We start from the raw sequence: 26,727 nt of genomic DNA on the forward strand, positions 1-26,727 counted from the left end.
CTGTGTCCAAATATGTCTCTTTCTTTATCTCTTCCAGTTTCCTTGAAGAAATGGACTTAGAGGCCAGAACTGAATCAACATACACTTTTACATCCGACTCTGTGGAGGATTCTTCAGCAGCAGCCAGCGGGAGCCTGGACAGTGTATCTGCCACAACCAGCTGCTTCCCCGGCACATGCACTGCCTGAACATTGAACCTGAGTAGTCTCATTAAAAGTCTCTGGCATCTCAAGGGTGTTTTGTCGATGTCATAAGAATTGATAAGAGGGACTAGCGGTTTGTGGTCAGTTTCCAGACTAAATTTCTCCAAACCCACTAGATAACGCTGAAAGCGCTCACAGGCCCAAACTGCAGCCAGGCACTCTTTCTCAATTTGAGCGTATTTTGACTCCGCAGCCGTCAGTGTGCGGGAACAGTAGGCGATGGGCTGTAGTTTGTTGTCATTCAGCTGCAGGAGTGCAGCCCCCAACCCATAACTGCTTGCATCAGCACTAACCACAGTCTTTTTTGAAGGGTCGTAGAACCCCAGCACTGGGGCAGACCCCAGCAGGGACTTAGCATGCAGGAACGCTTTTTCTTGTGAGGGTCCCCAGACCCAGGCAACATCTTTCTTAAGCAACTCTGTGATAGGGTGCAAAACTGTAGATAAATCTGGAAGAAACTTGCCCACGTAATTTACAAGGCCCAATATCTGTCTCAGCTCATGTACATCAGAAGGGCTTTTCATCTGTTCGATAGCCCGAATTTTCTCGGGGTCCGGCTTGATGCCATCCCCGTTGATGATATGCCCAAAGTAGCATAATTCAGTTTTCCTAAAATGACATTTTTCTTTATTCAGCTTCAGCCCAGACTCTTTGATAGCCTGCAGCACACAACTCAAATGCTGATCATGCTCCTCCACTGTAGACCCATACACTAGAATGTCGTCCATGACGACTGCTGTGCCCACGTGGCCACTCAGGAGAGAACTCATTTCCCTCTGAAAGATCTCAGGAGCGGAGGATATCCCAAAGGGAAGTCTGCAGAAACAGAACCGACCTACCGGAGTGATAAAGGTAGTCAGTTTGCGGCACTTTGGATCCAGGGGGATCTGCCAAAAGCCGCTAGAAGCGTCTAATGTGGAAAAGAACTTCGCCCCAGCCAACTTCGGGGCTATATCTTCCAGTGTCGGCAGCACAAATCTCTCCCTCTTCACTGCCTCATTCAACCTTTTCAGGTCCACACAGATGCGCACCTTTCCGTTTTTCTTTGCAACTGGAACAATGGGGGCACACCAATCAGTTGCCTCAACAACCTCTTCAATAACCCCCATAGACTTCATGCGCATGAGCTCTTTCTCCACTTGAGGCATGAGCGGGAACGGAATTCTACGAGGAGTAGAAATACTGTACGGGACTGCGTCACTTTTAAGTGCTATACGGACAGGTTTGCAGCTCAGTAGGCCCAACTCGCCAAACATATCTTCAGAGATCTCATTCACTCTGGCCACGAGGCCCAAGTCACAGGCTGCTTTTCTGCTCAATAAACTGTTAACACACTGACCTCGGATCACATGCACCCACATGGTGAACTTTTTTTGTTTGTACTCACAGCTTGCAAGAAATTTCCCCACACAATCAATGCGGCCACCAGGACTATGAACATTTGTAGTAACCTTCGCCAGCTGGGGCTGTCGAGGCAGTTTCATAAATTCAGCAAAAGACATTACAGTGATATCAGCTCCTGTGTCAATCTTAAAATCAACATTGGCTCCCATTACAGTAAAAGTAACTTTCCAATCTTCCTCTGAGCTTGTCCGTTCCACAACAGACCCCACAAAAGACACTTCCTGACCCTCCTGGTCACTGTCCACCTGCATCTCCTTAATGTATTCAGTTTTACACACCACTTCAAAATGGCCTATTCTGTTACATTTTCTGCATCTTTTATCTCTGGCCGGGCATATAGCACTCTGATCATGAGCCCGGTAGCACCGTGTGCATCGGCCATGTTGCGCCCATCCACTTCTAGGCCTTTCCAGTACTTTAGATCTACCGCTCACACTGTGCCTTTCACTAGTAATTTTCCTAGACTGTTGCACTTCATCCACAATACTCTCAGACCTCAGATCAGCACTTTGCTTTTTCACCAGTTCACTCTGGTGGGCCATCCTAATAGCCCCGTCTAACGTTAAATCAGGCTCTAACTGCAGCTTCAGGGAGACTTCAGCATCTGCAATTCCAATAACTATTCTGTCTCTGATTTGCTCTTCTTTAGCAACACCAAACTCACAGAATTCAGCTAATTCATACAGGCTGCGCACAAATGACTCCACAGATTCTCCCACACGCTGATTACGTTTGTGAAAACAAGCTCTCTCATGAATCACATTTCTTTTGGGCACAAAGTGGGCACTGAGTTTATCCATAACTATATCAAAGTTAACTTCGTCCCCTTCTTGGAAAGTAAAAGCATTGAACACTGGCTCTACATCTTTCCCCATAGAATATAAAAGAGAATTAACTTGTACTTCACCACTCTCCTTGTTCAGTTTGGATGCAATCCTGAAGCGCTGAAACCGCTGACGCCATGTGGGCCAAGCTGCAGGCTGAGAAAAGTCAAAAGGCTCAGGTGGGGTAAACTTTGACATCGTCATCATCAGAAACAGAAGCGTAGTCCAGAACTTCTGACACCATGTCATGAGATGCAGGACATATGCAGGACACAGCAATGATGGTACAACTCTATTTTATTACAGAGCATAGCAATACACATCCAGACAGGTTGATTGTACTAAACTAACTGCGACACAGACACCGGACCTAAGCCCCGCCCACATGCTAGTGACATCACATCCTGCTATCATCACAATTGTGTTTATTTATTTTTCACATTCTACAAATACAGACAAACTAATGATCTTTACTCACTGCTTTGGGATTTACCTGCTTCCAGTTGCCCTGGATATTTTCCCTTGATTCTTGACACAAACATTTTCTTGAGCCGATTCAGGAATATTTCACTTGAGCAAAACCAGACACAGTTAGACTCTGTGCACTGGTTCCATAACTTAAGGAAGTGTCTGACCTTCTTAGTTTTTGGCAAGACTGTTAACATACAAGAATAAGTTGCTATTATCAAACAATCCCTTATCGTTTTTTTTTTCTCAGTTTGAGTGAATTGTTTTGGCTTGTTCAACATATACATAAAATTACATAAACTACTTTTGTCATATTAAATCATTTCAGTTGTAATATTATATAGTATGATTTTGTACTTCTGAGACATGAAATTCAAGCAGATTAATATATATTTTACTATAATAAAAACTAACATTTGATTTTTGAGATCTAAAACCTTGAATGTTATAATTCATAGACATAAAATTAACATTATAACATTTTTTGTGGTCTGTAGTTTAGCTTAGTTTGGGCTATTTGCACTAAAACAAAAGCAGTCCCTCTTCTAACATGAACTTCCTGAGTTAGTATGTTATTTGCTAGAGATGTTTTCTCTCATTGGTAAAACCTTACCTACAATAAATCAAGAAATAGTTATTTTAATGCTCCTAGTTTGTAATATTTTGAATGAAAACCACAATACTACCCTATTGTCTAGGGCTACCTCACCACAAGAGACTGTGATTTCAGTTTGCTCATCCTTGAAAACAATATAACAGGTGGAGTTATTGATTAAGCACATGGAGAAACATAGATATTGATAGCAGATAAGAGCAATAGGCCCAGCAAATCTGCCGGATATTACCTAAAAACATAATGTATGCTTACCAGATAAATTCCTTTCCTTCCGGATAGGGAGAGTCCATGGCTTCATTCCTTACTGTTGGGAAATACAACACCTGGCCACCAGGAGGAGGCCGTGGACTCTCCCTATCCGGAAGAAAAGGAATTTACCTGGTAAGCATAAATTATGTTTTTCTTCCTAAGATAGGGAGAGTCCACGGCTCCATTCCTTACTGCTAGGAAAACTATACCCAAGCTCCAGAGGACACTGAATGAATAATGGGAGGGAACAAAAAGGAAGAGGCGGACCCTATTCTGAGGGCACCACAGCCTGCAAAAATGTTCTCCCAAAAACTGCTAGAACCGCAGCAGACACATCCAACTTGTAAAACTTTGAAAAAGTATGTAAGGAGGACCAGGTAGCTGCCTTACAAATCTGATCCATAGAGGCTTCGTTCTTACAGGCCCAAGAGGAAGCCACTGCTCTAGTGGAATGAGCCATTATCCTCTCAGTAGGATGATGTCACGCTGTCTTGTAAGCTAAGCGGATAACACTCCTTAAGCAAAAATATAAGGAAGTTGAAGTAGCCCTTTGCCTCTTATTCTTCCCTTGAATAGACAGCAAACAAAGAGGAAGATTGTCTAAACTCCTCAGTAGCCTGAATATAGAACTTCAAGGCGCGAACCACATCCAAATTGTGAAGTAAGCGTTCCTTCGATAAAGAAGGATTAGGGCACAAGGAAGGAACGGCAATCTCCTGATTGATGTTGCAATCTGACACAACCTTAGGAAGAAAACCTAATTTAGTAAGTAAAACTGCCTTATCTGTATGAATAATCAGATAAGGGGGCTCATATTGCAAAGGAGAGATCTCAGAAACTCTGCGCGCAGAGGCAATAGCCAATAAAAAGAAAACCTTCCAAGATAACAATTTAATGTCAACTGAATGCAGAAACTCAAATGGAACCTGTTGCAAAACTTGAATAACAAGATTTAGGCTCCAAGGAGGAGCCCCAGATCTAAACACAGGTCTGATCCTAATCAGAGCCTTAACAAAGAACTGCACATCTGGAAGCTCAGCCAGTCTCTTGTGCAATACAACCGATAGACCCGAAATCTGTCCCTTCAGGGAATTAGCAGAAAGGCCCTTCTCCAGCCCATCCTGGAGAAAAGATAAGATCCTGGTAACCTTAACTCTGTGCCGGAATGTGGATCGCTGACAGTGAACAGCTGTAGGCCTCCGTCCACTCCAGAATCTGAGATACTTCCTTCATCACCAAGGAACTTCTCGTTCCCCCCTGATGGTTGATGTAAGCCACCAAGGTTATATTGTCTGATTGGAATCTGATAAACTGGGACGAACTCAGAAGTGGCCAAGACTTTAAGGCCTTGAAGATTGCCCGTAGCTCCCCATCTGGATAGGCTTGCGTCTGTTATCACAATCTCCCACGATGGTCTTAAGAAGCATGTCCCTCGGAACAGATGATATGTACAGAGCCACCAAGAGAGCGAGTCTCTCGACCGGCTGTCTAATATAATCTGTTGAGACAGGTCTAAATGATTGCCGTTCCTCTGCCTCAGCATGCACAGTTGTAAAGGTCTGAGACTTAACCTGGCAAAAGAAATGATGTCCATGCAGGACATCATGAGACCAATCACCTCCATACACTGAGCCACAGAGGGACTCAAGGAGGTCCAGAAGGCAAGACATGCCAAAGTTAGCTTGCAACGTCTCTGGTCTGTTAGAAATATCCTCATGGATATGGAGTCTATTATAGTACCCATGAATTCCACCCTGGTACTTGGGATAAGAGAACTTATGATCGAAGAAGACTGAGAAGGGACTTTTCTTCCGCAAGATGAAATGATGGTGCTTGCACCATAATATCGTCCAAGTATGGGACTACTGCAATACCATGAGTTCTGGCAACAGCTAGAAGAGCCCTCAGAACCTTCGTAAAGATTCTTGGAGCAGTAGCTAGGCCAAACGGAAGGCCAATAAACTGGAAGTGCTGGTCCAGGAATGCAAACCTCAGGAACTGAAAGTGTTCCCTGTGGATTGGAACATGAAGGTTAACGTCTTCAGATCTATATTGGTCATAAACTGGCCTTCCTGAATTAAAGGAAGTATAGACCTTATCGTCTCCATCTTGAAGGAAGGGACACTGAGAAATTTGTTTAAGCACTTTAGGTCCAGAATTGGGCGGAAAGTTCCCTCCTTCTTTGGGACCACGAAAAGGTTTTAATAAAACCCCAAACCTTTTTTCTTCGATAGGCACCGGGACAACAACTCCTAAGGACCACCTCAAGGACCCACAGATCCTGTACGTCCTTGAACCAGGTGTCTGAAAAAAGAGACAGTCTGTCCCTACACAATCCGATCCTGGATCGGGGGCCGCCCCTTCATGCCGATTTGTTTTTGGCAGGCTTCTTATTCTGCTTGGATTTATTCCAGGACTGAGCCGGCTTCCAAGTACTCTTGGGTTGCTCGGGCTTGGAGGAGGATTGTTGTCGTTGGAATTTGTCAGAACGATAGGAATTAAAATTAGAAGATTGCCGTCCCTTAGACTTGTTTTTCTTATCTTGCGGTAGAAAGGCACCCTTGCCTCCGGTAAGCATAGAAATAATGGAGTCCAGGCCTGGACCAAATAAAACCTTTCCCTTGAAAGGAAGAGAAAGGAGTCTAGACTTAGAAGTCATATCCGCAGATCAGGACTTCAACCAGAGCGCCCGGTGGGCTAGGACCGCAAAGCCAGAGGCCTTTGCATTTAGGCTAATAATTTGCATGTTCGCATCACAGATAAAAGAATTAGCAATTCTCAGAGCTTTAATTCTGTCTTGAATATCTTCGAGGGGATACTCCACCTCAATGAGTTCTGACAAAGTTGCACCAGTAGGTAGCCACTCCGGCAACCGCGGCAACTGCAGCTGCCTGTTGAAACAAAAATCCTGTATGTTCAAACATCTTTCTCAGAAAGGTTTTCATTTTCTTATCCATCGGCTCTCTGAACGAAGAACTATCCTCAAGAGGTATAGTAGTATGTTTAGCAAGCGTAGAGATAGCACCATCCACCTTAAGATTGGAGCCCCACAAATCCAGTTGAGAGTCCGGGACTGGGAACAACTTTTAAAAGTAGATGAGGGGGAAAAGGAAGAACCAATTCTTTCCATTGATTCTTAATAATGTTTGCCAACTTAACCGGCACAGGAAAAGTCAAAGGAACTTTCCTGTCTTCGTAAACTCTGTTTAATTTAGGTATCATAGGTTCTTCAGGCAGCGCGGCCTCTGAAACCTCTAATCTAGACAGAACCTCCTTTAATAAAAAACGCAAGTGCTCAATTTTAAATCTAAAGGATGGTTCCTCCATAGTAGGATGCTTAGACGCTAAGGACTCTGACCCAGAAAGTTCACCCTCTGAAGCTACAGAGGTTAACTCATCATCAGATAACTGGTACATAATAGCTAAATCCGATAAATATTTAGATGACTCCGAGTCAGGAGAGCTATGTTTAACCTTTCTCTTGCATTTGTTAGTGCAAGGTAATGCGCTAAAGGGGCCGAAAACACAGCCATTTGTGACTGCGCAGCAAAGTCCGCAGGAAGAAGGCTCCCTCCGGATGGAGGATTAGATGTGCTACGGGGAACTGCATGTGGAGTGGATAATGTAGCAAGAGTAGTAATCTCACAGGACACCGAGTCCTGAGAGGTAAACGGCTCAGAGGGACTAAGAGTCTTAGCAGGCTTGTCTCCCTTCTTAGACTTTATAACAGTGTTAAATCATGTGGAACATAATTGAGTGGGCGGGAAAACCATAGCCTCCTCACAACATAAACAGGTATGATTTAGTACAGAAGGAGTACCTTCTAACATGTCAGAGTTCTCCATAGCTCAGGTTATACCCACAGAAGGACACAAATAAAAACATTTTTATTATAGAAATCTGCACCTTTATACTCCCAATGGCTGTGCACTCACCACCTCCTAGACCCTGACAGTTAACAGAGGAAACGCTCTCCTCAGGTTCAATTCTCAGCCGGAATGGAGGAAATGAACAAAGACCAAGCCCGGTCACATGGAGTGCAAGACAGTACTTCTTCTGTTATTACAAGTACAGCAAGTAATAGGAGCTGTGCAACACTTTCAAAAACGAAAGTGAAACTAAAAAGTGAGCCCAGGAAAAAAATCACACAAAGCAGCATGTAAATAATTAATACACTGTTTAATTAGCCCCAACTGTTAAAAAAAACCTTCAGAGGATATTAACACTTGATCCTATCAAGGTATAAAGGAGCCACACTGTGACCCTGTTATAGCGTTTTATGTGTAAAAATGTAAACGATTTTACCTCCAGGATCCATGCTGTGGAACAGAACACAGCCTCTCAAGTTTGACAGTCTTATAGCAGCGCTCCTGACATGGACTTGAGTGAGAAAAAAGCAGGCAGTAAAACTCGTCAACATTGATTGCTCAGGAGCTGTTAGCAGTAGTCTGGATGGTTTCGCAGAAAAACTTTCCCTGCATCCCCAGACCCTAACTTTCATAAATACTCTCACTGAGGTTGAAATGACTACTTAAAACTCCAGTCCTTTCTCGAAGGGCAGATACCCTTTTTCAGGACTCTCCAAATTTTCTGACACTTCTCTGCCACCTCCTAATGTGACGAAAGGCAAAGAATGACTGTGGTAATAAGGAAGTGGGAAGGATATTTAAGCCTTTGGCTGGGGTGTCTTTGCCTTCTCCTGGTGGCCAGGTGTTGTATTTCCCAACAGTAAGGAATGAAGCCGTGGACTCTCCCTATCTTAGGAAGGAAAGTATAAATTTATCTAGTTCATAAGATAGTCTTATGCTTGTCCCAGGCATTTTTAAAGTCCCCCACAGTGTTTGTCATTACTACCATAAATCAACCAAAAGAAAAGATCTAAGAAACTCCTACGTTGTTACAAATAAATTGTATTCTTTACTTAAGAATGAATACATACTGTCTTCGATGGAGACATTGACTTCTGCCTTCTGAATAAAAATGATGTAAAGATATTCCAAAACCTCTTTCTGCCACAATAGTTCATCCAACAGATGATTCTGTAAAATCCTTGCAGTGCTTTGTGAAGAGAGTTTCTGAAAAATACAATCAGACCTCGTAAAATATTTAGCTTTTTTTTTATTATTCTAAAGGTGTATTTCTTGCAAACCTCTTGTATTGCAAGTGAAGAAAAAATGCAGTGTACAAAATATATATTTAACAGAATTATTTATATAGTAGCCTGTGTCTAATGAAATATAATATGAAACTAGGTAGGGAGTCCCTCAAATGAAATCTCTCTAAACTTAGTACCGACTTCCATATAACTCATCTGGGTGACAAAACCCAAATGATCATTTTGCAAGTAGCAAAAATTATATAATATATTTCACTAAAAATTATGAATACCTTAATTTATTGAACATGACCTACGCCATGAACTGGAAATAAAAAATAGATGCCAATAACACATATGTTTGCCTTTTTCTAAACAATATTTCATGATATATCTTGTTAACCTTTGGTGATAAAGAACTTGGCAGTACTTTCTGATGGATATTGTAGTATAAAAATTGTTTCCCCGTAATGTGTGCCACCTATTGCAGAGTATTAACAGTGTATGGGAAATTGTTCCTTCATATTTATTTTAGTTGTTTTTGCAAATTAAAACCATCAACTGCTGTTCTCCATGATATGCTCATAGCAATGGGCTGAGCCTGTAAGTAAATCAGACTTCAAATAGTAAAATAAAGGTAAAGGAGCTGTTTGCAAACAATTCAGCAGGTAAAATGGACCATTGGGAACACATTAAAGGGGCGAAAATTGTAGAGTACAATGTCCCTTTAAGCTATATCATTACATGTAAGAGGAAATCTGAAAGTATAGCACTCTTGTTCACTAACTGCAAAGACAGTGATGCCTCTTTCTATGTAGTTGTGCTGTGAAGCATTCTTAGGGGCCAATTTATTAACGGCCGAATGGCCCCTAATGCTGCTATTTTTGCGCAAGCAGAAACAGGAGTTAAGAAGCTGCGGTCTTAAGACCACTGCTCCTTAACTTGTCCGCTGCCTCTGAGGCTGCGGACATCAATCCGCCTGATTGTGTACAATCGTGTTGATTGACACCCCCTGCTAGTGGTCGAGAATCTGCAGGGGGCGGCATTGCACAAGCAGTTCACCAGAACTGCTTGTGCAATGTTAAATGCCGACAGCGCATGCAGTCGGCATTCAGCGATGTCTGGCGGACATGATTCGCTACAGCCATTTATACACTGACTCCTCATTGTTCTCTTTATTATATTCAATCTTTCAGATAATTCAGATATCCTTTGGATATCTAACATTTGAGCTAAACTGTCCATCTCTTATTTATTAACAAATAAGAATTATTAATCCTAATAGAATATAGTAATACACATGCAACACATGTAGGGTTGCCATATTGCCTCTTTAAAGGAGGACACATGAAAAATACAAATGTCAAGGTTTTTATAATGAAAGATTATTCAAAACAATTCTTTAAACAGCCCCTGACATATATATTTTTCATAAGTGTTGTGACATTTTACAGTTTAGTTCTAGTTTTTAAATTCACTAGTAATTAAATGTTTTTTACCTGTAAAAGTACTTTACAGACTTGCAAATGGATTAATAAAAGTGCATCTAGATCTTCATTCCCAGTAGTTGAGTGACTCCAGGTTGATTTGCTATCACATCCAAAGGACTGTAAAACTCCCTCAGTGATAGTGCCATTACTAAAACATGAGAAGGATACATCTTTTATTTTCACAATAAATGTAAAATGCAAAAATACAATGTGTATTGTAAAGGGATTAAGAAATCTTTACCTTGAAAGTCAAAAACACTGAGCTGCCCCCCCCCCCCCATCTGTACCAGATTATAGTCACCTTGCAAGGAACTATTCTTAACTCAAACGCTTGCAATGGATTAAAATCACCAATTATTTTACAGTTACAGCAGTTGTGTAGTACTTTTGTGTTTAAAACACAAGCGGCTAGATTACGAGTTGTGCGTTAGGCTTAAAAAGCAGCGTTGGCCGGTCCCAACGCTGCTTTTTAACGCCCGCTGGTATTACGAGTCTTGCAGGTACAGGTGTACCGCTCACTTTTTTGGCCAGACTCGGAAATACCGCAAATTCACTTACGTAAATTGCGTATCCTATATTTTTAATGGGACTTGCATAGCGCCGGTATTACGAGTCTGACCAAAAGTGAGCAGTAGACTCTCTCCTGTCAACACTGGTACCGCATTTAAAAGTCAGTAGTTAAGAGTTTTACACTACAACGCCATAGCATAAAACTCTTAACTAAAGTTCTAAAAAGTACACTAAAACCCATAAACTACCTATTAACCCCTAAACCGAGGCCCCCCACATTACAAACACTAAAATAAAAATTTTAACCCCTAATCTGCCGAACCGGACATCGCCACCACTATAATAAATATATTAACCCCTAAACCGCATCACTCCCGCATCACAAACACTAGTTAAATATTATTAACCCCTAATCTGCCGTCCCTAACATCGCCAACACCTACCTACATTTATTAACCCCTAATCTGCCGCCCCCAACGTCGCCGCCACTATATTAAAGTTATTAACCCCTAAATCTAAGTCTAACACTAACCCTAACCCCCCCCAACTTAAATATAATTTAAATAAATCTAAATAAAATAACTATCATTAACTACATTATTCCTATTTAAAACTAAATACTTACCTATAAAATAAACCCTAAGATAGCTACAATATAACTAATAATTACATTGTAGCTAGCTTAGGGTTTATTTTTATTTTACAGGCAAGTTTGTATTTATTTTAACTAGGTAGAATAGTTATTAAATAGTTATTAACTATTTAATAACTACCTAGCTAAAATAAATACAAAAGTACAGGTATACCCCGCTCATACAGCGGGTTAGGGACCGGAGCCCCGCTGTAAAGTGAAAACCGCCTTAAAGTGAAACAAGGCAGTTTTAGCTTTCTTTCCACTTGCCAGTGTGTTTAAAAACTTGAAAACATGTTTGAACTAACTTATATTAGGGGTGCAATAGTGCTGCATTTAGTTTAACACTAGCACAGAACAGTATTCAATAAATACTGTACCTTTAAAATAGTGACAATTATTGGAGTAAAATTTGCCAAACTATAGCACTGAGACACAGATTGCACTGTAATGCTGTAAACAGAGTGAACTGCGCATAACAAAATGGTGCCAGTCACTTTTCTCACAAACTCACAATGATTACAGCACTATTTCATAATCCTTGGAGGTTGAACTTCAGCTCCACAAAGCGCTGTATTAGCGAATCGCTGTAAAGTGAAGCGCTGTAAAGTGAGGTATACCTGTACCTGTAAAATAAAACCTAACCTAAGTTACACTAACATCTAACACTACTCTATAATTAAATAAATTAACTAAATTAAATAGAGTTAAATACAATTAAATATAATTAAATAAAATTATCTAAAGTACAAAAAACCCACTAAATTACAGAAAATAATAAACAAATTACAAGAATTTTAAACTAATTCCACCTAATCTAATCCCCCTAAAAAAATAAAAAAGCCCCCCCCAAATAAAAAAAACCCTACCCTACACTAAATTACAAATAGCCTTTAAAAGGGCCTTTTGCGGGGCATTGCCCCAAAGTAATCAGCTTTTTTACCTGTAAAAAAAAGTACAAATCACCCCCCCAGCATTAAAACCCACCACCCACACAACCAACCTTACTCTAAAACCCACCCAATCCCCCCTTAAAAAAACCTAACACTAACCCCTTGAAGATCACCTTACCGGGAGACATCTTCACCCAACCAAGCCGAAGTCCTCAACGAAGCCGGGAGAAGTCTTCATCCAAGCCGGGCGAAGTGGTCCTCCGGATGGGCAGAAGTCTTCATCCAGACAGCATCTTCTATCTTCATCCATCCGGCGCGGAGCGTGTCCATCTTCAAGATATCCGACGCGGTAGAAATAATCCTATGGCTGATGCAATCAGCCAATAGGATTGAAGTTCAATCCTATTGGCTGATCCAATCAGCCAATAGGATTGAGCTCACATTCTATTGGCTGCTCCAATCAGCCAATAGAATGCCAGCTCAATCCTATTGGCTGATTGCATCATCCAATAGGATTTGTTCTACCTTAATTCCGATTGGCTGATAGAATTCTATCAGCCAATCGGAATTGAAGGGACGCCATCTTGGATGACGTCATTTAAAGGAACCTTCATTCGAGAAGAGCCGTCGGATGAAGAGGATGCTCCGCGTTGGATGTCTTGAAGATGGACCCGCTCCGCGCCGGATGGATGAAGATAGAAGATGCTGTCTGGATGAAGACTTCTGCCCGTCCGGAGGACCACTTCGCCCGGCTTGGATGAAGACTTCTCCCGGCTTTGTTGAGGACTTCGGCTTGGTTGGGTGAAGATGTCTCCCGGTAAGGTGATCTTCAAGGGGTTAGTGTTAGGTTTTTTTAAGGGGGGATTGGGTGGGTTTTAGAGTAGGGTTGGTTGTGTGGGTGGTGGGTTTTAATGCTGGGGGAGTGATTTGTATTTTTTTTTTACAGGTAAAAGAGCTGATTACTTTGAGGAAATGCCCCGCAAAAGGCCCTTTTAAGGGTTTATTTGTAATTTAGTGTAGGGTAGGGTTTTTTTTATTTTGGGGGGCTTTTTTATTTTTTAGGGGGATTAGATTAGGTGTAATTAGTTTAAAATTATTGTAATTTGTTTATTATTTTCTGTAATTTAATGGTTTTTTTTGTACTTTAGATAATTTAATTTAATTGTATTTAATTGTATTCAATTTAGTTAATTTATTTAATTATAGAGTAGTGTTAGGTGTTAGTGTAACTTAGGTTAGGTTTTATTTTGCAGGTACTTTTGTATTTATTTTAACTAGGTAGTTATTAAATAGTTAATAATTATTTAGTAACTATTCTACCTAGTTAAAATAAATACAAACTTGCCTGTAAAATAAAAATAAACCCTAAGCTAGATACAATGTAGCTATTAGTTATATCGTAGCTAGCTTAGGGTTTATTTTATAAGTAAGTATTTAGTTTTAAATAGGAATAATTTATTAAATGATAGGAATATTTATTTAGATTTATTTAAATTTTATTTAAGTTAGGGGGTGTTAGGGTTAGGGTTAGACTTAGGTTTAGGGGTTAATAACTTTAATATAGTGGCGGCGACGTTGGGGGCGGCAGATTGTGGGTTAAGAAGTGTAGGTAGGTTGCGGCGACATTGGGGCAGCAGATTAGGGGTTAGTAAATATAATGTAGGTGTCGGCGATGTTGGGTGCAGCAGATTAGGGGTTCATAAGTAGTGATGTCGCGAATAGTTCCCGGCGAACATAGCATGTTCGTGTTCGCCTCGGCGGGTGAACATATGCGATGTTCGATCCGCCCCCTATTCGTCATCATTGAGAAAACTTTGACGCTGTACCTCACAGTCAGAATACACATTACAGCCAATCAGCAGCAGACCCTCCCTCCCAGACCCTCCGACCTCCTGGACAGCATCCATTTTAGATTCATTTGGAAGCTGCATTCTTAGTGAGAGGAGGGACAGTGTAGCTGCTGCTGATTTGATAGGGAAATCGATAGCTAGGCTAGTGTATTCAGTGTCCACTACAGTCCTGAAGGACTCATCTGATCTCTGCTGTAAGGACAGCACCCCAAAAAGCCCTTTTTAGGGCTAGAACATGTCTGCTTTTTTTTTTCCTGTGTAATCTAATTGCATTTGCCTGCCTGCCTGTCAGAGTGTGTGTCAGGCTCACAGCGTATACTGTGCCCACTTGCCCAGTGCCACCACTGCATATCTGGTGTAACAGTAGTGTACATTTAAAAACAACAACACTTTTTTGACTGTGAAATAATAGCAGACAGCTGCCAGTACCCAAGATGGCCGCTAATAAGGCAGATGGGGAGGGTTAGAGAGCTGTTTTGGGGGGGATCAGGGAGGTTGGGGGCTAAGGGGGGATGCTACACCACAGCATATGTAAATATGATAAAAAAAATTAAAAACCTTTTATTTTAGTACTGGCAGACTTTCTGCCAGTACTTAAGATGGCGGGGACAATTGTGGGGTGGGGGAGGGAAGGGAGCTGTTTGGGAGGGATCAGGGGGTCTGATGTGTCAGATGGGAGGCTGATCTCTACACTAAAGCTAAAATTAACCCTGCAAGCTCCCTACAAACTACCTAATTAACCCCTTCACTGCTAGCCATAATACACGTGTGATGCGCAGCAGCATTTAGGGGCCTTCTAATTACCAAAAAGCAACGCCAAAGTCATATATGTCTGCTATTTCTGAACAAAGGGGATCCCAGAAAAGCATTTACAACTATTTGTGCCATAATTGCACAAGCTGTTTGTAAATAATTTCAGTGAGAAACCTAAAATTGCGAAAAAATTCAGTTTTTTTTAACCCCTTAATGACAAGTGACGTACCAGGTACGTCCTGCAAAAACTTGCAGTTAGTGACAATGGACGTACCTGGTACGTCACTTGTCTAAGAGAGTGCTGGAAGCGATCGCAATCGCTTCCAGCAGCTCTCAGGGTATTGCAGTGATGCCTCGATATTGAGGCATCCTGCAATACCCTTAGAAAGCATCCGATGCAGAGAGAGCCACTCTGTGGCCCTCTCTGCACCGGTAGCGATGCGGCCCGGTTCGTTGGTGGGTGGGAGCGCAACTGGGAGGCGGGTGGGGCGGCCCATCGCTACCCGGCATCCGGCTCCTGTAAGTGCAATGTGCACGCCGGGTGCCGGGAGCGTGCGGGGGGCGCGCATGCGCGTGCGCGTGCGCGCGCGGGTGCGCGCGCACGCGCGCGATTACCTACCCACACTGACACCAATGAGTGGGAAGAGGGGGGAAAATATATATATATGAGGATCTGGGAGGGGGAGGGGGTTGGGGTATTGTGGGGGGCTGCTACACTACAGAAAAAAATAAATTGGTAATAAAAAATAATAATAAAAACACTTTTTTGGGGGGCAAATTGGGTACTGGCAGACAGCTGCCAGTACCCAAGATGGCGGCAATTAGGTAGGGGAGAGCTTTAGATTGCTGGGGGGGGGATCATGGAGGTTGGGGCTAAGGCAGGAGTCCATCACAGCTAAAACATTTTATTTTTTTTTATTAAAAAAAATAAAAACTCCTTTTATTTAGTACTGGCAGACTTTCTGCCAGTACTTAAGATGGCGGGGACAATTGTGGGGTGGGGGAGGGAAGAGAACTGTTTGGGAGGGATCAGGGGGTGGGATGTGTCAGGTGGGAGGCTGATCTCTACCCTAAAGCTAAAATTAACCCTGCAAGCTCCCTACAAGCTACCTAATTTAACCCCTTAACTGCTGGGCATAATTTACGTGTGGTGCGCAGCAGCATTTAGCGGCCTTCTACTTACCAAAAAGCAACCCCAAAGCCATATAAGTCTGCTATTTCTGAACAAAGGGGATCTCAAAGAAGCATTTACAACCATTTGTGCCTTAATTGCAGAAGCTGTTTGTAAATAATTTCAGTGGGAAACCTAAAGTTTGTGACAAAATTTGTGAAAAAGTGAACTTTTTTTTTTATTTGATGACATTTGGCGGTGAAATGGTGGCATGAAATATACCAAAATGGGCCTAGATCAATACTTTGGGTTGTCTTCTAAAAAAAAATATATACATGTCAAGGGATATTCAGGTATTCCTGACAGATATCAGGGTTCCAATGTAACTAGCGCTAATTTTGAAAAAAAGTTGTTTGGAAATAGCAAAGTGCTACTTGTATTTATGGCCCTATAACTTGCAAAAAAAGTAAAGAACATGTAAACATTGGGTATTTCTAAACTCAGGACAAAATTTAGAAACTATTTAGCATAGGTGTTTTTTGGTGATTGTAGATGTGTAACAGATTTTGGGGGTCAAAGTTAGAAAAAGTGTGTTTTTTTTCAATTTTTTCCTCATATTTTATATTTTTTTTATAGGAAATTATAAGATATGATGAAAATAATGGTATCCTTAGAAAGTCCATTTAATGGCGAGAAAAACGGTATATAATATGTATGGGTACAGTAAATGAGTAAGAGGAAAATTACAGCTAAACACAAACACTGCAGAAATGTAAAAATAGCCATTGTCATTAAGGGTAAGAAAATTGAAAAACGGTCCGGTCATTAAGGGGTTAAATTTGATCGCATTTGGCGGTGAAATGGTGGCATTAAATATACCAAAATGAGCCTAGATCAATACTTTGGGTTGTCTACTACACTACACTTAAGCTAAAATTAACTCTACAAGCTGCCTACATGCTCCCTAATTAACCCTTCACTGCTGGGCATAAAACACGTGTGGTGCGCAGTGGCATTTAGCAGCCTTCTAATTACCAAAAAGCAACGCCAAATCCATATAAGTCTGCTATTTCTGAACAAAGGGGATCCCAGAGAAGCATTTACAACCATTTATGCCATAATTGCATAAGTTGTTTGTAAATAATTTCTGTGAGAAACCTAAAGTTTGTGAAAAAGTGAACAATTTTTTTTTATTTGATCGCATTTGGCGGTGAAATGGTGGCATGAAATATACCAAAATGGGCCTAGATCAATACTTTAGGTTGTCTACTACACTACACTTAAGCTAAAAATAACTCTACAACCTGCCTACATGCTCCCTAATTAACCCCTTCACTGCTGGGCATAAAACATGTGTGGTGCGCAGTGGCATTTAGCAGCCTTCTAATTACCAAAAAGCAACGCCAAAGCCATATAAGTCTACTATAATGGCATGTCTGGCACACAGTGTTGGGGCAAGGGTCCATCTGACCACTGATACCTGGTCTGCAAAGCATGGTCAGGGCAGGTATATCACCTACACTGCACACTGTGAAGCGGGCGTAACCCTTACACTACCTAATCGATACAACATCATACCTGATGTTTTAAAGCACGTTATTCCAAACAATTTAGGAATGTTAGGTGATGTATGCCCTTTATGGATTAAAAGCAGACTCTGCATCAACTATGTAATTTTCCGTAGGAGTTTTGCCATGGATCCCCCTCCGGCATTCCACAGTCCAGGTGTTAGTGCCCTTGAAACAACTTTTCCATCACTATTGTGGCCAGAAAGAGTCCCTGTGGGTTTTAAAATTCGCCTGCCTATTGAAGTCTATGGCAGTTCACCCGGTTCGTCCGTTCGCAAACTTTTGTGGAAGTTCACGTTCGCCGTTCGCAAACCCAATTTTTTAGGTTCGCAACATCACTATTCATAAGTATAATGTAGGTGGCATCGGTGTCCAGAGCGGCAGATTAGGGGTTAATAATATAATGTAGGTGTCGGCGATGTTGGGGGCGTCAGATTAGTGGTTAATAAGTGTAAGATTAGGGGTGTTTAGACTCGGGGTTCATGTTAGGGTGTTAGGTGTAGACATAAATGTATTTTGACCATAGAAATAAATGGGGCTGCTTTTTTGCAGGTGTTTTTTTTTCAGCCGGCTCTCCCCCATTGATTCCTATGGGGAAATCGTGCACAAGCATGTTTAGCCAGCTCACCGCTAACATAAGCAGCGCTGGTATTGAGGTGAGATGTGGAGCAAAATTTTGCTCTACGCTCACTTTCTTGCGGTTAATGCCGGGTTTGTAAAAACTCGTAATACCAGCGCTGTCTGCAAGTGAGCGGTGAGCATAAACTGCTCGTTAGCACCGCATAGCCTCTAAAGCAAAACTCATAATCTAGCCGAAGATTTTCACAATTAAGCAAATATAGTGATAACAACCATTATGTTTTCACAATACAGCTTAATAATGAAACCAAAATGATTTGAATCTAGACTATATATACCATCCCTGTAGCTAAGCTCTAAGCTGGATATGAACCTTTATGGAAAATGTGCACCTAGCATGCTCCCAGTCAGTGTTTGTTTTCACTATAAATCCAATTTAATATGTGCTACTAAAATACTTCAGGCATTTATTTTCAATTTCTTTTGTGGTGGTGCTAAAAGTAGATGATACTTTCTTTAACTGTCATCCTTTATTGGACAAAACAGTTTACCGTTTACTTAGGCCTAGATTTAGAGTTTTGTCGGTAACGACCCGCGTAGCTAACGCTGGCTTTTTTCTGGCCGCACCTTTTAAATACCTCTGGTATTGAGAGTTCACAGAATGGCTGCGTTAGGCTCCAAAAAGGGAGCCTACAGGCATATTTAACGCCACTGCAACTCTCGATACCAGATTTGCTTACGGACGCAGCCAGCTTAAAAAACGTGCTCGTGCACGATTCCCCCATAGAAAACAATGGGGCTGTTTGAGCTGAAAAAAACCTAACACCTGCAAAAAAGCTGCGTTCAGCTCCTAACGCAGCCCCATTGTTTCCTATGGGGAAACACTTCCTAAGTCTGCACCTAACACTCTAACATGTACCCCGAGTCTAAACACCCCTAACCTTACACTTATTAACCCCTATTCTGCCGCCCCCGCTATCGCTGACCCCTGCATATTATTATTAACCCCTAATCTGCCGCTCCGTAAACCGCCGCTACTTACATTATCCCTATGTACCCCTAATCTGCTGCCCCTAACACCGCCGACCCCTATATTATATTTATTAACCCCTAATCTGCCCCCCACAACGTCACCTCCACCTGCCTACACTTATTAACCCCTAATCTGCCGAGCGGACCGCACCACTATTATAATAAATGTATTAACCCCTAATCCGCCTCACTCCCGCCTCAATAACCCTATAATAAATAGTATTAACCCCTAATCTGCCCTCCCTAACATCGCCGACACCTAACTTCAAACATTAACCCCTAATCTGCCGACTGGAGCTCACCGCTATTCTAATAAATGTATTAACCCCTAAAGCTAAGTCTAACCCTAACACTAACACCCCCCTAAATTAAATATAATTTAAATCTAACGAAATTAATTAACTCTTATTAAATAAATTATTCCTATTTAAAGCTAAATACTTACCTGTAAAATAAATCCTAATATAGCTACAATATAAATTATATTTATGTTATAGCTATTTTAGGATTTATATTTATTTTACAGGTAACTTTGTATTTATTTTAACCAGGTACAATAGCTATTAAATAGTTAAGAACTATTTAATAGCTAAAATAGTTAAAATAATTACAAAATTACCTGTAAAATAAATCCTAACCTAAGTTACAATTAAACCTAACACTACACTATCAATAAATTAATTAAATACAATATCTACAAATAAATACAATGAAATAAACTAACTAAAGTACAAAAAATAAAAAAGAACTAAGTTACAAAAAATTTTTTTTTTACAAACATCAGAAAAATATTACAACAATTTTAAACTAATTAAACCTACTCTAAGCCCCCTAATAAAATAACAAAGACCCCCAAAATAAAAAAATGCCCTACCCTATTCTAAATTACTAAAGTTCAAAGCTCTTTTACCTTACCAGCCCTGAACAGGGCCCTTTGCGGGGCATGCCCCAAAGAATTCAGCTCTTTTGCCTGTAAAAAAAACACATACAATACCCCCCCCCCCAACATTACAACCTACCACCCACATACCCCTAATCTAACCCAAACCCCCCTTAAATAAACCTAACACTAAGCCCCTGAAGATCTTCCTACCTTATCTTCACCATAACAGGTTCACCGATCGATCCAGAAGAGTTCCTCCGATGTCTTGATCCAAGCCCAAGCGGGGGGCTGAAGATGTCCATGATCCGGCTGAAGTCTTCATCCAAGTGGGCTGCGGGAGCTGAAGAGGTCCATGATCCGGCTGAAGTCTTCTATCAACGGCATCTTCAATCTTCTTTCTTCCGGATCCATGTTCATCTTGCAGACCTCCGACGCGGAACATCCTGCTGGCCCGATGGACTACCGACGAATGAAGGTTACTTTAAGGGACGTCATCCAAGATGGCGTCCCTCGAATTCCGATTGGCTGATAGGATTCTATCAGCCAATCGGAATTAAGGTAGGAAAATTCTGATTGGCTGATGGAATCAGCCAATTAGAATCAAGTTCAATCCGATTGGCTGATCTGATCAGCCAATCAGATTGAGCTTGCATTCTATTGGCTGTTCCAATCGGATTATGGACCTCTTCAGCTCCCGCTTGGATGAAGACTTCAGCCAGATCATGGACATCTTCAGCCCCCCGCTTGGGCTTGGATCAAGACATCGGAGGAGCTCTTCTGGATCGATCGGTGAACCTGGTATGGTGAAGATAAGGTAGGAATATCTTCAGGGGCTTAGTGTTAGGTTTATTTAAGGGGGGTTTGGGTTAGATTAGGGGTATGTGGGTGGTGGGTTGTAATGTTGGGGGGGTATTGTATGTGTTTTTTTTACAGGCAAAAGAGCTGAATTCTTTGGGGCATGCCCCGCAAAGGGCCCTGTTCAGGGCTGGTAAGGTAAAAGAGCTTTGAACTTTAGTAATTTAGAATAGGGTAGGGCATTTTTTTATTTTGGGGGTCTTTTTTATTTTATTAGGGGGCTTAGAGTAGGTGTAATTAGTTTAAAATTGTTGTAATATTTTTCTGATGTTTATAAATATTTTTTTATTTTTTGTAACTTAGTTCTTTTTTATTTTTTGTACTTTAGTTAGTTTATTTCATTGTATTTATTTGTAGATATTGTATTTAATTAATGTATTGATAGTGTAGTGTTAGGTTTAATTGTAGGTAATTGTAGGTATTTTATTTAATTAATTTATTGATAGTGTAGTGTTAGGTTTAATTGTAACTTAGGATTTATTTTACAGGTAATTTTGTAATTATTTTAACTATTTTAGCTATTAAATAGTTCTTAACATTTAATAGCTATTGTACCTGGTTAAAATAAATACAAAGTTACCTGTAAAATAAATATAAATCCTAAAATAGCTATAATATAATTATAATTTATGTTGTAGCTATATTAGGGTTTATTTTACAGGTAAGTATTTAGATTTAAATAGGAATAATTTATTTAATAAGAGTTAATTTATTTTGTTAGAATAAAATTATATTTAACTTAGGGGGGTGTTAGGGTTAGGGTTAAAATTAGCTTTAGGGGTTAAAAAATTTATTAGAGTAGCGGTGAGCTCCGATTGGCAGATTAGGGGTTAATACTTGAAGTTAGGTGTCGGCGATGTTAGGGAGGGCAGATTAGGGGTTAATACTATTTATTATAGGGTTATTGAGGCGGGAGTGAGGCGGATTAGGGGTTAATAACTTTATTATAGTAGCGGTGAGATCCGCTCGGCAGATTAGGGGTTAATAAGTGTAGGCAGGTGGAGGCGACGTTGAGGGGGGCAGATTAGGGGTTAATAAATATAATATAGGGGTCGGCGGTGTTAGGGGCAGCAGATTAGGGGTACATAGCTATAATGTAGCTGGCGGCGGCGTGCGGTCGGCAGATTAGGGGTTAATAATAATATGCAGGGGTCAGCGATAGCGGGGGCGGCAGATTAGGGGTTAATAAATATAATATAGGGGTCGGCGGTGTTAGGGGCAGCAGATTAGGGGTACATAAGTATAACGTAGGTGGCGGTCGGCAGATTAGGGGTTAAAAAAATGTAATCGAGTGGCGGTGATGTGGGGGGACCTCGGTTTAGGGGTACATAGGTAGTTTATGGTTGTTAGTGTACTTTAGAGCACAGTAGTTAAGAGCTTTATGAACCGGCGTTAGCCCAGAAAGCTCTTAACTACTGACTTTTTTCTGCGGCTGGAGTTTTGTCATTAGAATTCTAACGCTCACTTCAGCCAAGACTCTAAATACCGGAGTTAGAAAGATCCCATTGAAAAGATAGGATACGCAAATGGCGTAGGGGGATCTGCGGTATGGAAAAGTCACGGCTGGAAAGTGAGCGTTAGACCCTTTCCTGACTGACTCCAAATACCGGCGGTAGCCTAAAACCAGCGTTAGGAGCCTCTAACGCTGGTTTTCACGGCTACCGCCAAACTCTAAATCTAGGCCTTACTTTCCTGAAAGAAAATCTATTTTAAACAAACCTTGATTATATTATTCCTAAAATACCTGTATTTAATAAATATTTATCTTGTAACTGATAAAAAGAAATATTGCTTTATATAGGACTAGATTACAAGTGGAGCGCTAAATTATCCTTTGCATGCAAACGGGAAAATGTGCAGTTTGCAGGCGCATGATAAATAACTAGCCATTATAAGTCGCTGGTTATTGCTATTAGATATCTGGATAATTCCCTCATTACAGTTTTTTATTAAAAAAAAAAAAAAAATGTAGCTTTTTAAAAAAACAAACAATTACAATAGGCAGTTTTAGGACTTTAAAGTTGGTGGGAGTGGGGTGTTAGAAAAAAACCTGCACTGAAAAGTGCCTTTACATTACGGTCTATGGGGAACAGTAAATATATAAGTATATGCTTATATAGATATATATATATATATTTATGTGCTAATATGCGTATATACATATATTAACACATACATTTACATGTATATAAGCATATATTTAAAAAAATGCTGCAATCGCTGCGCTACTTAGCCCCTTTGCTGCGCTTAGGTTCTGTGCTGTCTCTGACCCATTGGAGACCATGGAAGCAAGCTCTTGTGAGCACAATGCTTCCTAGCAATGCGACCATGAGGCCGCATTTGCATTGCGCTTAACTTGTAATAACAATGCACATTAGCGTGCGCTGTTATTACAAAGTGGAGCGCAAATATCACAAGCGATATTAAGTGCTCGACTAGTCCATGTTTTTTTAGTAGTTAGGTACACTTTGCCTCACACTCTCATACCCAAGCTTTTGTTCTGATTAGGTAGAACCAACGCCCACAATGTTTGTCAGTACAAACACAGATGATGGTGCTGGTAAAGATGATAACACTAAGGCTTGTATAAAAGTACATGGGCTAGAATACACTTTAAGATTGTCTAGTAAAAAACAGTATAACAGGTATACCAGATATATAAAAAGAAAGTTACCATATAAACAAATACAATCTTATAACCATAGGAACTTTACTTTCTTTCATGTAATTAACAAGAGTCCATGAGCTAGTGACGTATGGGATATACATTCCTACCAGGAGGGGCAAAGTTTCCCAAACCTTAAAATGCCTATAAATACACCCCTCACCACACCCACAAATCAGTTTTACAAACTTTGCCTCCAAGGGAGGTGGTGAAGTAAGTTTGTGCTAGATTCTACGTTGATATGCGCTCCGCAGCAAGTTGGAGCCCGGTTTTCCTCTCAGCGTGCAGTGAAATGTCAGAGGGATGTGAGGAGAGTATTGCCTATTGAATGCAGTGATCTCCTTCTACGGGGTCTATTTCATAAGGTTCTCTGTTATCGGTCGTAGAGATTCATCTCTTACCTCCCTTTTCAGATCGACGATATACTCTTATATTTACCATTTCCTCTACTGATTCTCGTTTCAGTACTGGTTTGGCTTTCTACAATCATGTAGATGAGTGTCCTGGGGGTAAGTAAGTCTTATTTTCTGTGACACTCTAAGCTATGGTTGGGCACTTTATTTATAAAGTTCTAATATATGTATTCAAACATTTATTTGCCTTGACTCAGAATGTTCAACTTTCCTTATTTCCAGACAGTCAGTTTCATATTTGGGATTATGCTTTAAGTATCATATTTTTCTTACCCTCAAAAATTTGACTTTTTTCCCTGTGGGCTGTTAGGCTCGCGGGGGCTGAAAATGCTTCATTTTATTGCGTCATTCTTGGCGCGGACTTTTTTGGCGCAAAAATTCATTTCCGTTTCCGGCGTCATACGTGTCGCCGGAAGTTGCGTCATTTTTTTGACGTTATTTTGCGCCAAAAATGTCGGCGTTCCGGATGTGGCGTCATTTTTGGCGCCAAAAGCATTTAGGCGCCAAATAATGTGGGCGTCTTATTTGGCGCCAAAGAATATGGGCGTCGCTTTTGTCTCCACATTATTTCAGTCTCATTTTTTATTTGCTTCTGGTTGCTAGAAGCTTGATGTTTGGCATTTTTTTCCCATTCCTGAAACTGTCCTTATAAGGAATTTGATCTATTTTGCTTTATATGTTGTTTTTTCTCTTACATATTGCAAGATGTCTCATGTTGCATCTGAGCCAGAAGATACTACAGGAAAACCTCTGCTGCTGGATCTACCAAAGCTAAGTGTATCTGCTGTAAACTTTTGGTAGCTATTCCTCCAGCTGTTGTTTGTATTAAATGTCATGACAAACTTGTTAATGCAGATAATATTTCCTTTAGTGATGTACCATTGCCTGTTGCAGTTCCCTCAACATCTAAGGTTCAGAATGTTCCTGATAACATAAGAGATTTTGTTTCTGAATCCATAAAGAAGGCTTTGTCTGTTATTTCTCCTTCTAGTAAACGTAAAAAGTCTTTTAAATCTTCTCTCTCTACAGATGAATTTTTAAATGAACACCATCATTCTGATTCTTTGGACTCTTCTGTTCAGAGGATTCTGTCTCAGAGATTGATGCTGATAAAATCTTCATATTTATTTAAGATGGAATTTATTCGCTCTTTACTTAAAGAAGTACTAATTGCTTTAGAAATAGAGGATTCTAGTCCTCTTGATACTAATTCTATACGTTTGGATAAGGTTTTTAAAGCTCCTGCGGTTTTTCCAGAAGTCTTTCCTGTTCCTAATGCTATTTCTGCAGTAATTGCTAAGGAATGGGATAGATTGGGTAATTCATTTACTCCTTCTAAACGTTTTAAGCAATTATATCCTGTTCCGCCTGACAGATTAGAATTTTGGGGACAAAATCCCTAAAGTTGATGGGGCTATTTCTACCCTTGCTAAACGTACTACCATTCTACATCAGATGGTACCTCGTTTAAGGATCCTTTAGATAGAAAAATTGAATCTTTTCTAAGAAAAGCTTATCTATGTTCAGGTAAATCTTCTTAGGACCTGCTATATCATTGGCTGATGTTGCTGCAGCTTCAACTTTTTGGTTGGAAACTCTAGCGCAACAAGTAACAAATCGTGATTCTCATGATATATTATTCTTCTCAGCATGCTAATAATTTCATCTGTGATGCCATTTTTGATATTATTAGAGTTGATGTTAGATGTTATGTCTCTGGCTATCTTAGCCAGAAGAGCTTTATGGCTTAAGACTTGGAATGCTGATATGGCTTCTAAATCAACTCTACTTTCAATTTCTTTCCAGGGAAACAAATTATTTGGTTCTCAGTTGGATTCTATTATTTCAACTGTTACTGGTGGGAAAGGAACTTTTTTACCACAGGGATAAAAAGTCTAAAGGTAAAAACAGGGCTAACAATCGTTTTCGTTCCTTTCGTTTCAACAAAGAACAAAAGCCTGATCCTTCGTCCTCAGGAGCAGTTTCAGTTTGGAAACCATCCCCAGTCTGGAATAAATCCAAGCCTGCTAGAAAGGCAAAGCCTGCTTCTAAGTTCACATGAAGGTACGGCCCCTCATTCCAGTTCAGCTGGTAGGGGGCAGGTTACGTTTTTTCAAAGAAATTTGGATCAGTTCTGTTCACAATCTTTGGATTCAGAACATTGTTTCAGAAGGGTACAGAATTGGTTTCAAGATGAGACCTCCTGCAAAGAGATTTTTTCTTTCCCATGTCCCAGTAAATCCAGTGAAAGCTCAAGCATTTCTGAATTGTGTTTCAGATCTAGAGTTGGCTGGAGTAATTATGCCAGTTCCAGTTCCGGAACAGGGGATGGGGTTTTATTCAAATCTCTTCATTGTACCAAAGAAGGAGAATTCCTTCAGACCAGTTCTGATCTAAAATTATTGAATCGTTAAGTAAGGATACCAACGTTCAAGATGGTAACTGTAAGGACTATATTGCCTTTTGTTCAGCAAGGGAATTATATGTCCACAATAGATTTACAGGATGCATATCTGCATATTCCGATTCATCCAGATCATTATCAGTTCCTGAGATTCTCTTTTCTAGACAAGCATTACCAATTTGTGGCTCTACCCATTTGGCCTTGCTACAGCTCCAAGAATTTTCACAAAGA

General features: G+C 40.6%; 1 protein-coding gene across 1 annotated transcript in view; it reads right to left on the minus strand.

Annotated features, from left to right (window-relative positions):
* Positions 1–26,727, minus strand: part of RIPOR3 (RIPOR family member 3) — a 626,178-nt gene that overhangs the window by 133,358 nt on the left and 466,093 nt on the right. The window contains exons 15-17 of the mRNA XM_053692678.1: positions 10,359–10,497; positions 8,704–8,839; positions 2,925–3,086 (exon numbers count right to left, since the gene is read on the minus strand). Of these exons, the coding sequence (XP_053548653.1) occupies positions 2,925–3,086; positions 8,704–8,839; positions 10,359–10,497 (437 nt within the window). The remainder of the gene's footprint in view (positions 1–2,924; positions 3,087–8,703; positions 8,840–10,358; positions 10,498–26,727) is intronic.

The sequence above is a fragment of the Bombina bombina genome, chromosome 1 (genome assembly GCF_027579735.1).
Source record: "Bombina bombina isolate aBomBom1 chromosome 1, aBomBom1.pri, whole genome shotgun sequence".
Taxonomy (NCBI): domain Eukaryota; kingdom Metazoa; phylum Chordata; class Amphibia; order Anura; family Bombinatoridae; genus Bombina; species Bombina bombina.